The sequence below is a fragment of the Rhamphochromis longiceps genome, linkage group LG16 (assembly GCF_057381845.1).
Source record: "Rhamphochromis longiceps isolate RC_006_pf linkage group LG16, R_longiceps_female_GT1.1, whole genome shotgun sequence".
Lineage (NCBI taxonomy): Eukaryota > Metazoa > Chordata > Actinopteri > Cichliformes > Cichlidae > Rhamphochromis > Rhamphochromis longiceps.
Genome location: NC_140572.1, coordinates 21,929,790 through 21,945,428, shown reverse-complemented (window position 1 = coordinate 21,945,428; position 15,639 = coordinate 21,929,790). Strand labels below are relative to the sequence as shown.

General features: G+C 37.0%; 1 protein-coding gene across 1 annotated transcript in view; it reads right to left on the bottom strand.

The window, feature by feature from the left end:
* LOC146651083 (glypican-6-like) overlaps positions 1-15,639 on the bottom strand; it is an 85,132-nt gene that overhangs the window by 56,207 nt on the left and 13,286 nt on the right. Inside the window, exon 2 of the mRNA XM_085383624.1 lies at positions 7,840-7,998. Within this exon, the coding sequence (XP_085239750.1) occupies positions 7,840-7,998 (159 nt within the window). The remainder of the gene's footprint in view (positions 1-7,839; positions 7,999-15,639) is intronic.

Sequence of the window (15,639 nt, the reverse complement as noted above, 5' to 3'; positions counted from 1 at the left end):
ATTGGTTTGGTGCTTTTTGAGAATCTGGGAAGTATATCTCAAAATGTGGACTCATCTGTCATCTGTCAAAAAGAAATTAGAGATATTTAGACATAACTAGATAAAGGCATAAACAAGGTCTCAGAGTAGAGTGCAATTTAAGATGGATGTTTTTTTTTGTTTTTGTTTTTCCCCCACTCAGAATTTTGTAATTTCAACAAAAAAACCACAACCACTCACAAAAAACAGTTTCTGCAGAGAACATGTGGAGCTGCTTAAAATTATATGGAAATTACAAGATTTCATAAATGCATTCACTCTGGCAAGGCAGGAATTGAATAAACACTAAACAATACAGTGGGGCATTGGCTTTCAAAGTCACATACCAATAAAAAAGAAAGCAAGAAAGAAATTAGCTACATCACTTTAGAACTGGGAATATTTTCTGATTGTCACATTACTGCAAGCAACACTTTGCCACAACTCTATGTCATTTTTTAGCAAAGATACACACTATAAACTACACAAATATACACGATTTCTTGACCCTCACACAGCAGGGCAAATAGCTGTTATCTCCCACAGTTCACCTAGCATCTTTCACGGCAATATAGTTAGTCAGAGAAGGAGCCCGGTTCTCACTTTGTGATTGTTGAAACAGCATAATATAACACAAGCAGTATGATATTCAGCCTCCTCGAGCTCCAATGATTGTACATGAAACTAGCAATTTTGCTGCATTTCAGATTCTCCATGTCTGTCAAAAGCTGGGTCATTGATCGGCCTGACAGGAAGTGCCAGTCTATAGAGTGCTGCTCTGAGTGCTATGCTGCTGTAGAGAACATGACAGGTTGATCGTTTATGTCTCCATTTCTCTACGTTAATTTTTATGGCCAGTCTTTTATGGTCACCCTGTGCTCTTATTAATAAAATAAGAAAAAGGTAAATGATAACCCGATTGAAGACAAATATATCATCTAAGGTCTAATGTTATTAAATGTCAGGGGATTATTCTTCATTTTTTAAGTTACTGTATCAAACCCTTTAGTTAGTGTGCTAGCTCATAGACGTTAACAGGGATTTGACATATGGACTCTAACATAAGGTGCATGATTTAAATGCATTAAAGAGCAATTTCTTTTTTTTCTTTTTCTTTTTTTGTATTTCTAAATTGACTAGAAACTTTGCTGATCAAAACTGCACTTGAAGACATTTCCATGTAAAAGACATATTTTCTTGCCTGACAAAACAGAGACATCTGAATTCAGATGCCAAAAGCAAACACCAAGGGATGACTTTAAATTATGACAAAGTCAAAGGGTCCAAAGACTTATAAATCTAACAGAGGATCAGCATAGTTTTCTCAAATATACTTACCAGCCTAGGAGCAGTATTGTCTTTCAATTTAACCTTCACCCAAAAAGAATTAGGTTGAAGGTTAAATTGTCTTTATTAATAGTAAACATAAGGAGTATACTTAATGCCTGATTGGGAGGGACATCACATGGGGGGTGGGGAGTTGTCTAGCTGGCAAAAATGGATGATGTCATAGAAGCATCCACAACAGAATATAAGTAATGAAGACGTTATTGAGCAATTTCCTACAAAGAAGTATCCTAAGTTAAATGTCAATACCAAAAAAGTTTGCCAGGCAGAGAATGGACTATTGATGCTTTAAAATATCAGTGTCTGGAGAACTATAGGAGTCCTGGGGTTGTGGTGTGTATTGAGTTTTTAAAGCTTAGTTAAAGGTGTGCTATTAAAAAAGGGCTACTAAAAAGCTGTATGGGGTTAGAATAACAATTTTTATTTATTTATTTTTATAACCTAAAATAACAAATACTCATCACTTAGACACCAGAAACTTTCATAGTACTTTCAGAAGATGGATACGTCATAACTTAAGAAGCAGACATACTGCAGTATTTTCATGTTATTTAATTTAATTTATATAGTGTCAGTTCACAATTCATCTGTACACTCATGTCATGTCATCTATACTCTTTGTACTGTAGTAGGACCCTACAATATTACAGAAATGAGATCAAAAATTCCCTATTAGAAATAAACAGAAAGGGGCCTCTGGCAGAATCTCAGGTACAGAGAAGATCTAGTCATCTAGTCACATAACCACACCTGTTTGCTGCCCACACAGTACTGTTTTATATGGCTGGCACTTTCTCAGGAGTCTTTTTGGGTTAAGTGCTTTGGTCAAGGGCACCTCAACATTGACTGCATAAAAATACAGTTTACATTTTTATATATAACGGTAAAAATTTAACAACGCTGTGACAATGCAACTGATATCAATGGGTACCACACACAGTGTGCGAGGCCGTTCATATTGGATAAATTGCAGAGGATGGACCACATTAATATTCTGCTAGGATGCTCAGCACCATGGTGTTTGTGGTCAGCAGGGCCAAGAATTGATTAACAATTACAAACCCTGACGTTGGACTTTAATGAGTGAGATAAAAAAGAACTCTCTGTGCTAGCATTTGCTTTGTCTGGTTTCTTAGACCAGTTATTTTCTCTGGTCTTATTTTATGGATTATAGTGAATATTATAATATTATAATAATAGCATTTATTACTAAATTACAGGAATTCTGCTGCACGTTTGGTACCGATGATATTGTTTCTCTTTTAGATACAAGTGTACCGTGCCCCTGAGCTCTTGCAGACATTTCAGAGTGGATGAGTCTTGGCATAGTTGAGACCGTACCCTCTTATTGTAACACATAGGCTGTGGTGTCAGGAATGTGTGGGCTGCCCAACTACTATCTGCTACAGTAACCATCATCACAGTCTGCATAAAATGAAAAAAATATTCAAATACACCGACTCTCTGTAGGCGGAAACCTAAAGCAAAGCTCTGAAAAGATAGAAAAAGGGCATTCAAGTGAACTAAAAGCTCTTTATTGTTTGGATCTTTAACTATATTCTTTGGTTCAGTATCTTGTTATTTAGGTAATACTGCTTCATAATGAATAAGCGCACCTCTGGGAACACGGAGGAATTATACAATCGTTATAAAACAACTTTTTATGTGCCTGAGCAGCTGATCTGCTAGTTAAATCATCTAGTTAAATTGATTACATAAACAAACAGTAAGGGAAATTTTTTAATTTAGCAAACAATATCTCAGATTTCCTAAACAGTTTATCAGTAAAGACCCTCATCCGACACACAGTCTCCTTCAAAAACCTGCAAACAGCATTTGCTTTGACTCTAATGAAATTATGGAGAGTGGCCGCAAACCCCACGAGAACAAGGGGTGCCCGGAGTCATGCATCTAAGTGCTGCTGGACAAACCCCATTTCCCTTCCTCATGATATTCACCATCTTGACAGGGGATGATCAAAATAACACTTATTTATTTATGCATGCTTCCAGGAATCACATGTGGGCTCAAGAAGTGTATTCCTGGAAAAAAAATAAAAAAATAAACAGACATCATTGTGACATTGAGTTTCTGGGCACCAGTGGAATCATCTGAGAGTAGCATGCTGTAACCCAATAGCATTAGTTTCATATAATATGTTGAATATTTTGAATAGAATGAAGACAGAACGACATGACATTGACTGCTGAATATTAAATTGCACACTTAAATCACTCAACCAATATCCATTGTTGACTTTGAATACATTCCAGTCGCAAAATATTACAATGCATGCTTTCAATCTTTACTTGAATAAACTTTTTTAGATAATTACTCTCTCTCTTTTGAGAAATTAGGCTTTACCCATGTTGTAATTTACATGCATTTAGTGGACATTAACATATTATACAGCAAGTAATTAATAGTGATGTCGGTGACTTTAGTTTAGCATATATTTTAAGTCCATTAGGATGCATAGTTGTTAAAATTGTCCTTATTATCAATGTTGTGCTTAGTCTGTTTTCTAGCTGTTTCCTGTGCATCTATGGCAGGCATGACAACAAACACAAGTTGTGTAGCATCAGTTCGATGGCTGCACTCATGGTAGTAAAATAAATACTCAACAACAAATTTTAATTCTGAGACTAATTCTGACTTTGTGATCCCTGGACATTCAAATTTCAAAGAGACTGCTGCTTTACAGTTAAATTCATATATTAAGACAAATAGTCAAGTAGTTCTGTCAAGAACAGAGGAACGCACCTAAAAAAATGCTCGACCTGAACATAAAACTCAAAATTAACTTTGAGTTTTGCCATTTACGTTGAAGACCCAGGCCCTGTGCATGTAGTCCTACATGCACGGTAGCAGATCATTTATGTCAAAGTTATTTAAGAGGCATACTGAATGGGCTTTTACTAAAGATTGCTTAACCCTTGTATGGTGTTCGGGTCTGTGAGACCCGTGTTCAGTTTTTTTCAAAAGAAAAATTAAACAATTATTTTTTCACGTGTAAATGTGTTGTGTCTTTCCACTCACTCCACTTGATTATAACTGATTTATTTATAACATTTTATATAAAAGAAAAACGAGAAGCACATTAATTCATAAATGTGATCTAACAAAGGTAAAGGGAAAAAATTAACCATGTTCGCTGTTCATATGTCTTGTAATTGGGATGAAGTAAACATCTGTTGAGTAATTTAACATAAAATTGTTTGATAGTGTTAATTTGGAAAGCCAAAACTCTAGCGGGTCCACCAGACCCATGAACACTGGCTGAGTAACAAAAATACGAACACCACACAAGGGTTAAGCCTTAATTTGTTATGCCTTTAATGGCAAAAAAAATTTGTATATATTTATTTTTTGTTATTTTTATATTATTATTTTGCACCTTTTAGTTTCTGCATTTATTTTAAGTCTCTTTTTATGCAGTTTTTACCCCTATGGGGAAGTTTGCTTGTACTACTACCAAAGACACTTCCTTTATTTTAGTCAAGGTTGCCAGACGTGGCTGCAAGCAGCTTTAATTATTCATCACAGTAACAGACACAATATATTAACATCCTTAACTGCAACAAGAATCATCTGCTGTTTTAGATACAGTGGTGTGAAACAAATGATTCAATGGAATATCACTGGAGCACTAAGTGGTTACACTCCACATGATGAGAAGAGTTAACTGTGGATGGAAAATACTGTGGTGGTTAGATTTTTTTGTTGTATTATGTTACAATGTTCTGCACGCTTCTGTACTCGCTGGAAAAGAAGGATAAAAAGGTAATGCCTGCAGGCATCAGTCACATATTTTTAGTATTTATTGTCTGCATATCATCATAAATATCATTATTTCTTTAAATATCTTGAAATCATTTTAAGGCTATGTTGCACACTCCTATTTGGGGATGTAGACATGATCAAGACTGCTGAATTTCAAATAAGCATCAGAATGAGGTGGAAAGGTGAATCAATTCAATTCAATTTCTCAACAGTGCTATTTATGAATAGTGCCAAATCAAGTTATATCTTAAGATAAAGACCCTACAATAATACAAAGAAAACAGAGAAAACTCCAACAATCAATGACCCCCTTTGAGCACTGATGAGTGACAGTGGGAAGGAGAAACTCCCTAAACCCAAAACCATTCCCAAGGAAGGGCACCATCTGCCACCACCAGCTGGGGTCAGAGATAGCACCTTAAAGCAAATAGCAGCAGAAGACCACACCGGGTGACACTATTGTCAACTAAGGACAATGAAGCTAATACCCATTAGCTCATTAAAATTGGTCAATAAAAGAAAATGCTGCCTTGTCTAATGAGTCTAGATCAGAACATGAAGCCAATAACATGAAAATCTGGATCCATCCTGCCCTGTATCAATGGATCAGGCTAATGGCAGTGGTGTAATGGTGTGTTGAATGCCATTTTGGTACACTTTGGGCCATTAATTACCAACTTAGCATCCTTTAAACCACAGATTCCCATGCTGGAAGCACAGCCAACAAATCTGCAGCGACTGAGTGATGTTATTATGTCAATATGAACCAAAAACTCTGAGGATCGTTTCCAGCACCTTGTAGGCAGTTCTGAAGATAAACTGAGGTCAAGCCCAGTACTGACAAAGTGTACCTAATAACATGTTTTTGTATAGTGTGAGCATATACTGTATTTGCTAAGGTTTAAGTACCACCAATAACCATTACAATCTAATATTCTTAGATATTCTTTAATCAACTTTAATACATGGAAATTTTTGGCCCATCAATTCTTTGGATGTCATGATAGCTGTGTGGCAGGCAGGATGAGGACCCAAAATGCAAACTCACGGACTCAGGGGATAAACTCAAAATCACAGCTTTAATGCTGGAAGGCAGATCACAAGAAATACAAAACTTAAACCGGGAACAATAACTAATACTTGCAGAGAGACACAGGGAAATCCACGCAGCTATGAGGGAGACTACGACACAGAACTGAGGGAGACGCAGACATAAATACACAGAGGGTTAACGAGGGAAGTGGGAGCACACGGGGAACACAGCTGACACAGATAATCATAACGAGACAGGGCAGGAGTGAACACAACATGACGCATACTGACGAGAGACTGTCAAAGTAAAACAGGAAGTACAGAGGTTCAGACAGGAGGAGAGAGCACGGGGAGAACACAGACATAACAGGCTGGGGAAAACATGGAATAAAACACGAAAGGGGACAAGGGCTCATGAATACATAGAGGGGCACACAGGGGGTGAGAGTCACAAAGGGAAAGCACACAGGGAACCACATAACAGGGCAACTCAGGAAACAGAACCTAAACAGGGAACTGAATACAAATGGCCTGCATTTGTATAGCGCTTTTCTAGTCCATAGGACCCCAAAGCGCTTTACACTACATTCAGTCATTCACACACACATTCACACACTGGCGATAGCAAGCTACATTGTAGCCACAGCTGCCCTGGGGCGCACTGACAGAGGCGAGGCTGCCGGACACAGGCGCCACCGGGCCCTCTGACCACCACCAGTAGGCAAACACAGGGTTAGTATCTTGCCCAAGGATATTTGGCATGCAGCCAGGAGGCAGCCTGGGATCGAACCACCGACCTTCTGATTAGTGGCTGACCTGCTCTGCCACCTGAGCTACAGCCACCCACAAAAATACAAGAGAACTAAGAATACTGGGCCAACACGGCCCAGGACCATGACATTGGAGATAAAAAGAAGTCTTTAATCTTTAAAGATATCTATGTAATGAAAGGCATTTTGTTGGATTTCTAAATAATAACAACTATTTTACTAATATTAGCATTTTGATAATAATAATAATAATAATTATTATTATTTTAATGACAGTGTTGACAGGTGGCTACACTTCTCCACCTCTTCTACCTGTCACCATTGTCCACAGTGATAAGCTGTTGCTAACCACATGGTCTTGTGAGAGTTGAAAGGATTATTATTTCTCATTAAATTGTAACTAGAAGGAGCTGACCCCATAGAGAAGAACACCAACAGGGACATGTAGAGAGGCAGAGTGAGGCTTGGTTCAGTAATGAGCACATCTCGTCCCATACAAAAACTTATTAAACGTGTAGTGGTCAAGAAAGTCACAATGGGACTAGGACAAGATCACATACAGCACAAGACCACCAAACAACCTTAATAATGCAGAAGCTGGCTTTGTGCTGCTGTTGAAGTTGTCAATCTTCAGCGCAAGTAGCCATGTTTGTCTAATCCAGCAAGAGGTTTCTCCACTCCAAGGCATATTAATGAGATTTTCACATCTCGTCTCCTCTTCAGGGAGGAGAGCTAAAGAACTGGAGTAAACCCTTTCAAATTAACACGTACAGTCCCAAGCCTTTTCGCAGCACTTGTTCTCTAGTGACTGACCATTAAAACAAATTTTAAAAGAAAAGAAAATAAGAAAAAAATAATTAAATTAAAGCATTAAGCAAAGAGGACTTACCATCAAATCTTTTATGTCTCGAAACAAAGGTGCTTCTCAGTGTGTGACTCATTTCATCAACCAGATTCTCAAAGTCTTGTTTACTCTGTTGGCCAAATCTGTCCTCCATTTCCTCGGTGCAACATGTGTTTCCCTGAAGACATACACGAAGATGTGTCCCTGCAAAAAATGACACACAAAAAGCTATATTTTTCTCTCCAAACCAAAACGTAGGCTACATATAGGCACTGTAAACCAATGTAATGACCAAAGCTTAAACCTTTAAAGCCTGAACCATGAAATAATTGCCTGCAAATTATTATTATTACTAGCATTATTATTATTATTTGTATTTTGTAAATATTGTTATTTTGTTTGGGTTTTTTTTTTTGTAATTTATTGCTTAAAAATGTATTGTGCAATTTAGTTAGTTACAAAAAAATTACATTGATGCTGTAGAAGTCTGAGAAATTCAAGAAAACTCATGTATCACATATGATAAACTCGGCGTTACTAGGTTAAATAATGTTGGAGCATTTTTTTATGTATCTTCTGAAGCCATATTTTTAAAAACTCAATGACCAAAACATCATTGGCTTAGTTAAATGTTAAAAACAGGACAACTGAAGCACATGAATAAAAAATCATGGTGGTTGGAACAATGTTCCTCTCTAACATGTTACATCTTACCCCTAAAAATCAGATGAGGAGCTACAGGGTGTCAAATTCTCTGAAGGGCTACCTGGACAATCTTCTGTCTCCACAAACTAGCCAAGAAAGCAGTAAGGCTAAAGTGGTTCAACTTTTGAAGCAAAGCCACACCTTTGCATCAAAAACTATTAAGTAAAAATAAGCTTTTTTGGTTACCAGAGTAACAAGTCCCATCTAATTAAAAGGACCAACAATGAGAAAACTTTAGACTTCACATGCTCTAATGCGAAATTTCCCCTGCTTAAACATTAGTTGTTTTTTAACCTATTTAAAGGATAAACCAGTACTATTGTTACTATGTTTTGTCATTGCTGGCGAGGTCTGACTGGTTGGTTATGGGGTTTCTCATTTGTCTGAGAGACACTAAGTGCTTTAATTGACAAGGGCTAATTAAAGTTAAATCAGATACTCCATAGTTTTAAAATATTCCTTTGCACATTACATAATTGTAAAAATTCTGAGTGGAATATCACGTTAATGACCTACATCACTTCATTTCCCCAAGCAGCCATATTAAGACAGACACAGATAATGAAAGATTCAGTCTAGAACAGAACGTGTTTCATAGAAACATTCATAACTAGGATTTTAAGCATACTTTAAGACCAGATATGTCTGACAGCCTCCAACCACGATTTTCATTAGCTCATTTGACATTAGCTCATTGGAAAAGAAGGATTGAAAAGGGTATTCATTTTGTTTGCACTTGTATCGATACAGGGGAAAACAAGTATTGCACCTATTTTATCAAATAAACTGAAATACTTGGGGAACACTACAAACAAGAGGACAACATTAGCTTAGCTTGACAAAGCTACCTCCTAATTCGGAACTTTTACTTGTGTAGCTCAGTCACATCAGTAAAATTACGACAGAACCTACTTTCATCAAAAAGACAAAAAAGAAAAGAAAAAGAATTGGTGGCTTCTGGTGTTTGTCCAACAATGTCGTAACCATTCACATTAAATGCTATAACAATGTAAACCGGTCATGATTCAATAATGAAACATCACAACCACAGGTTATCCCAAATTTTCTTGAAAGATTGTGATATCATTTTAAGGCCCACTCCCGCATCTAGTGAGAACAGAGTGTGACAAAGTAAGAATCAACAAAAGCTGCATTTTTCTGGCGCTTTCACAGCGTTTCACAGCCACTATTTTTGAAAGTAGATACAGTATTATTACAATGTAATTCACTGTAGCTGCTATCACAACAGAGGCATACACATGGAGATGTAGTTACAAGCTGTATACATTGCTACACATATGACCTCAAGGTTAAGAATAAACATCCATGCTCAAGAAACCAACATTACTTTACTTAGTTTGTATGAAATAGCCACACAAGAAACATAGTGTAAAGAGAAACTATCTACAGGGTATGAGAATTCACTTTTAAGTGTTTCATCAGTTTCACCATGGGTGTGTGTTTTTTTGTGGGCATGTATTTGCTAAAGCAAGGAGTAGCTTTGTAACCTCCCAGAACTCAGCTCCCACGTAAAATATAACCACCACGGTGAATATTTAACTTCCATGTAATTATTACATCAGCAACTGAATTGCTCCATTTTAAGATCATTTTATTTTATGGTACTGATAAAAAAAAGAACACGTTGTGAACATGTTGTGAAAATAACAGAACAGCACCGATAAATGCCAGAATGTAAATATTTGAACACGGTGTAATCAAACAACAGTCTAAGAGCTGCAAGGAAAGAGACTTATGCAAACCTTACTTGTGAAATTCATTCTTAGCTTTGCATGCCTCACTCACTTTACTTGTTTCATTCAGTTGTCAGGCCTGTATTGACTAAATAGCAGGTGATATCAACAAATAACCAAAAGATGGATCAAAAGTCTTCATTACTACACACCATTGTTAAAAAGACCCTGGAAGATAGATGGTAATAGCATCATACAACCGAGTCCTGTGTTTCCAGTGCAGCCTTCTTATCAGATATGTCAAGAAGAGGGAAAAAATACATCTTGACACAACAACCCTACTGTGTGCTCCAGCAGTCTCAACAGAGTGAAACATCACTTAAAAATAAACCTGTCGTACATCAACATATGGGAAGGAGCTTTCAAGGGACTTCACCACTCAGCAAAGTGCCATGACCTTCCTAGTCAAGGTTAAAACAGCCCTGTAGCTTCACAGATAATCTATCTACAGGAGCACAGACCACACACACATTAGCCACACAAAGGATGGAGTATGGGCCAGAAAGTTCTTTTACAACAGAAAAAACCCCACTCTTGTGTGATGTAAACATGCGTTATTATTTTTTAAGATACGTTGTCAACAGCATCAAAGTACTTAAAACATCAGCTCGATTTCCACATTAAATTTACCAATACAGCAGTTTTTTTTCTCCATTCCTTCCCTAAATCAAATAAAAGGGCCAGTTAGCAGAACACAGCTATCACTGTGAACACAAATACCAGAGATTATTGTAAGAATTCAGTTCCGGAGCCTAGTGGTTAGATTTTCATTTGAGCCCATTATCCATTTTATATCTGCAAACTCAAAAAGTTTTAGGCACTGCAGCTAAAATTAGGATGCTTTCCAAAATGATATACAAAATACTGTTGTTTTTTTTAAATAAACTTCATTCCATCTGCAGTGAACAAACCAGGATAAAATAAAAATTTCAGCATCACAAGATCTTTACAAAAGAAAGATGTCCCCTTTGACATTGTAATTGGATTTCACTATGCTCTGCTGCACTTTTAAAATCTGTGTTTAAAGAAAAAAAGATGTTAACTTAATATCTTGTTAGATTCTAGCAGATGTGTTGGTCTCTGGTTAGAAAAATAGAATCCTGTCCTCAGCTGAAATCATTACAGTAGATGTGAGTTGACAGTTCTGTCTTTCAGACAGTGGCATGTACAGTAAACTTACTGCAAGATTACTTTGAATGGTAATTTGCATTAATGTGTGAAAAATCACTCAGCTTTTTTCAAATAGCGGAGCTCCTCTTGCAGTCACAGCCATTTGCCCAAGAGATACTACAAATGAACAAATGTTACGAAGTAACTGTTATTGGGAAAATCTTTTTCTTTCTTTGTCACCCATCAAAATCAGATCAGTCAGAAACTTACATCATGCATGCCAGTGACTCTCATGTCGTGTTACAGATGAGGCGGGTGCTGGTCTGCAGTCTGCTGCGAGACATTAATTGACTAAATGAAGCAAATTTTATCCAGTTAAAATGTAAATGGGTAAATTACATTGCATTGCATTTTATATTAGCCTTTCTATTCACATTATGATAACAGAACTTGATGTTATATTTACTGCATTACAGGACTTGAAATTTGAAATAAAACTTTTAGGTTTTGTTCTCTTTTGAGTTTTCTGTGCCAACCTTTGCCCCGTGTTTCTGTTGCGCTGTGTACAACTGTGTCATTTACTTTCTGCTGCTAACATAACAGACTTTTGAATCTTAAGGTACTACTTGCTGTCCTTTCAGTTTCACTTGTAAATGCATTTTAAGGCATACTTCCCTTATTTCACTTTAGGTGACACAAAATAACCTACTTAAAACTGCTTGCATTAACTATGGATTATAAAAAATTAAGTATTTATAAAACCTCTATTAACACATTTACACAATTAAGCATACTTTAACCAATACATATTTATAAATGTAAAATAGTGTCATTAAACATGTTCTATGTGAACTTATAGATCAAGACTGAAACATTCTTATCTGTGTTTATGAATTACATGCTAATGTCTATTAATATAGGATTTATCCTTTATAAGTGATGAATTAACACTTTACTAATGTAAACGTTTACTAATATTATATGGTGTTACTAGTATGAGGCGGTGAGGTGGAAGCCACTCACTGACTTCGTATTGTTATATTTTGTGTTAAATCTATGGTTCTCCGAGTCCCTCACACACATATACAGAAACATGCAGAAACTTGCCATTAAATTCATTTTTGTAACATCGCTGTCCTTCAGATTTAGATGTGTGCTGTAATGGAGTTTCACATTCTTTGTCCGCTTTTCTATCAATCCTTGTCCCTTATTTCACAGAGAAAAATAGAATATTATTGTGACCCATGAGGGCTGTTTTTGGAAACAGCAGTGAAAATGAAAATGTTCTTCCAGTAAACATGTTAGCACAGCTTCGGGACAGCCTCTGCACTGAGCCAAATCTTATGCAAATGGGGGGTTTTGTTTACTTTTGGCTGGTAAGGTAACAAGTATGAATTCCAAATAAAGCTGTGTACAATTTTGAAGAAGCCATCCTTCAGCAGCTGAAGGAGAATTATTGCCCTCTAATAGCCAAAGCTGGTCTTTGGCAAGTCAGTTAATATTAAGTGGACAGGGTGGGTGAACCAAAGAGGCTCGTCCCTGACTAACCTCGCTGTACAAGCTCAACACCTAACCTCTGTTTTTCTGGGGCTAACGGGAGGATGCAGTACCTCACTTTGTATCTAGCCATGGGACCAGACTGTATTTAGCGTGCAGACAAGAAGAACAATTCTTGCTAATTAACAAGAAGCAGATCCTAATCACACGAACATAAGAACAGCAGAAAATACAAGACATACATACAGTGCCATGAAAAAGTATTTCCCCATTCCTGATTTCTCACTTCTATGCATATTTATTTGAGTTTAAGACTCCAGTGAACCACGCTGAGAGCCATTATACACAAATGGAGAATATTTGGAACAGTTGTGGCTCGCTTACAGAAATCACTCCAATTAATACAAGAGTGCAATGGCAACCCATCCAGGAGATAACAAAAAACCCCTCAAACACCACCCAAAGGAATGCAGGCCTCACTTATCTTACTTAAGGTCAGCATCCCCCCAACCCCTCCCCCAAACGGCTCATCTCACATTTCCCAAAAAACATCTCCAAGACTTTTGGAGAAATATTCTGAGACTAATGAGACAAGTGAGACAATGACGAAGGTTGAACTTTTTGGAAGGTTTGAGTGTCGTTACACCATATAAAAGGGCATAAAACTAACACAGTATTTCATTAAAAGAACATCACACCAATCGAACATGTTGGTGGTAGTGTGATGGTCTGGGGCTGCTTTGGTGTTTCGAGACCTGGAAGACCGGACCTAATTGATGAATCCATGAATTCTGCTTTCTACCAGAAAACCCCGTAGGAGAATGTCCCACCATCAATTTCTAACCTGAAGCTCAAGCACACTCTAGCTATGTGGCAGGACAATGATTGAACATGGCAGTAAGTCCACCTCTGAATGGCTAAATACATAAAATAAAATAATAATTTAAGTTTTTGGAGTGGATTAGTCAAAGTCCAGTATCAAACAAGATTGTGTTGCTTTGGTATAACCTTAAAAAGGCTGTTTATTCTCAAAAACCCTCCAATATGGCAAAGATAGTGCACCAAAATTCCTCCACACTGATGTGAAAGACTCACTGTCAGCTATTGCAAATGCTTGATTGCAGTTCTTACTGCCAAGGGTGACCCAACCAGTTATTCGGTTTAGGGGAGGAGTACTGAATTTATATAGGGAAGTTTGAATTGTTTTTTTATCCTTAATAAATGTAATCATCAAAAATGGCATTTTGTATTTATTCAGGTTATCTTTGTCTAATATTAAAATCCACTTGATGATCTGAAACATTTAAGATGAACAAATACTGAAAACGTAAGTTATCAGAAAGGGGGCAAATCCTTTTTCACAGCACTGTACATGGCTGTCAGTTGTGCTGCGCCACACATCAAACCTGGTAAAAATATACAGCTGAGTTATAATGAGATAGGTTTATTCATGCACACAGATTTATTAACACCTACTCAAGCTGTCATCATAAGTCATATCATGTCACTCAGTGTCTGTAACCAAATGGGGTGTCAGTCAATTTAGCTACCTTATTATCAGTGCTAATGAAGCTCTATGAAGATATTCAAATTCTACATTCGTCCTGCTGAGATGGGTTCCCATTTTACAAAACTTCTCTGCCAGGCACGTACAACATGTTTATGATATATTTTGCAGTCTTTAGCAGGTTTAATGTGTGATAATCCTACATGACAGAAGTGCAGTTGTTTATCTAAATCTGTTTTACATATTTACACGTTGTATGCTTACTTACTTTCTGCTGGTAAGCAAAGCGATACCTTAAGGCACCTGTTGTCCTTGTTTACTGTTCAGAACACCTCCACAGGTGCCTGTCAAAAACCATCATTGCTGCTCAAGTCACACCTACGTAAGCTCTATGTCTCTGATAAAGACCAATTTTATGTAGTGTTCAGATCAAAAGTCCAAAATGGTTCCCCTTACAATGACTAGTGATGCAGCAAATTATCATTTTAACACATTACTCTTCATACTGAAGATCTGTTTCAACTCACTTCAACCTTGTACCAAATATAGCTCACTAGCATCTCACACAATTAAACTTTGCCTGCAAATATTTAGTTTTTTTTTTCCTTGTACAAACATATACAATGACATTGTTTACTTCCTTTATCATTTATCTAAGAAGGGCACAGGCAAGAGAAGATATAAAGAAGATGCAATTATCACACAATTACAGTTTGACATGGCTTTAAGCAAAAAGAGAACGTGCTTTTAGAAAAGTTAGACATCACAAACTGAAATGCCGCAATTCAACGCATGACTCATGTTGTTTTAAAGTGTCTAAGTTCCTGTTACACAAGCAAAGGTAGGCCAACTCTCTGAAGTATTCCTCAGTGTACCTGGCCAAAGAGACCCAGAGCATATGTGCTCTGCCATCTGCTGTGTCCCATGGTTCCCCCTGACAAACTTTTAATGGATTCACACTCAAAGACACGCTCAGCCCTAATGAGATCAGGAATGCTTGTGTCACTGCAACTTCTTCTTCTTTGTCAAATCAAAACATCCAGCAGGAATTAAGAGTTAAAACAAGTTTGAATTTCTGGCAAGTTATCTTTAAATGTTTAGTTCTTTTAAAACAATTGTTGCTAATATAAAATCCTATCTGATATTTGCTATTCCCCCATGTTAAGCAAGTTTTCATTAAAAAAAAAAAAAGGAGTTAATATACTTCGTTATTGCAGATACAGGACACAGTAGCTAATCTGGCTCACAGTCCATCATAATTCACAGGTTAGT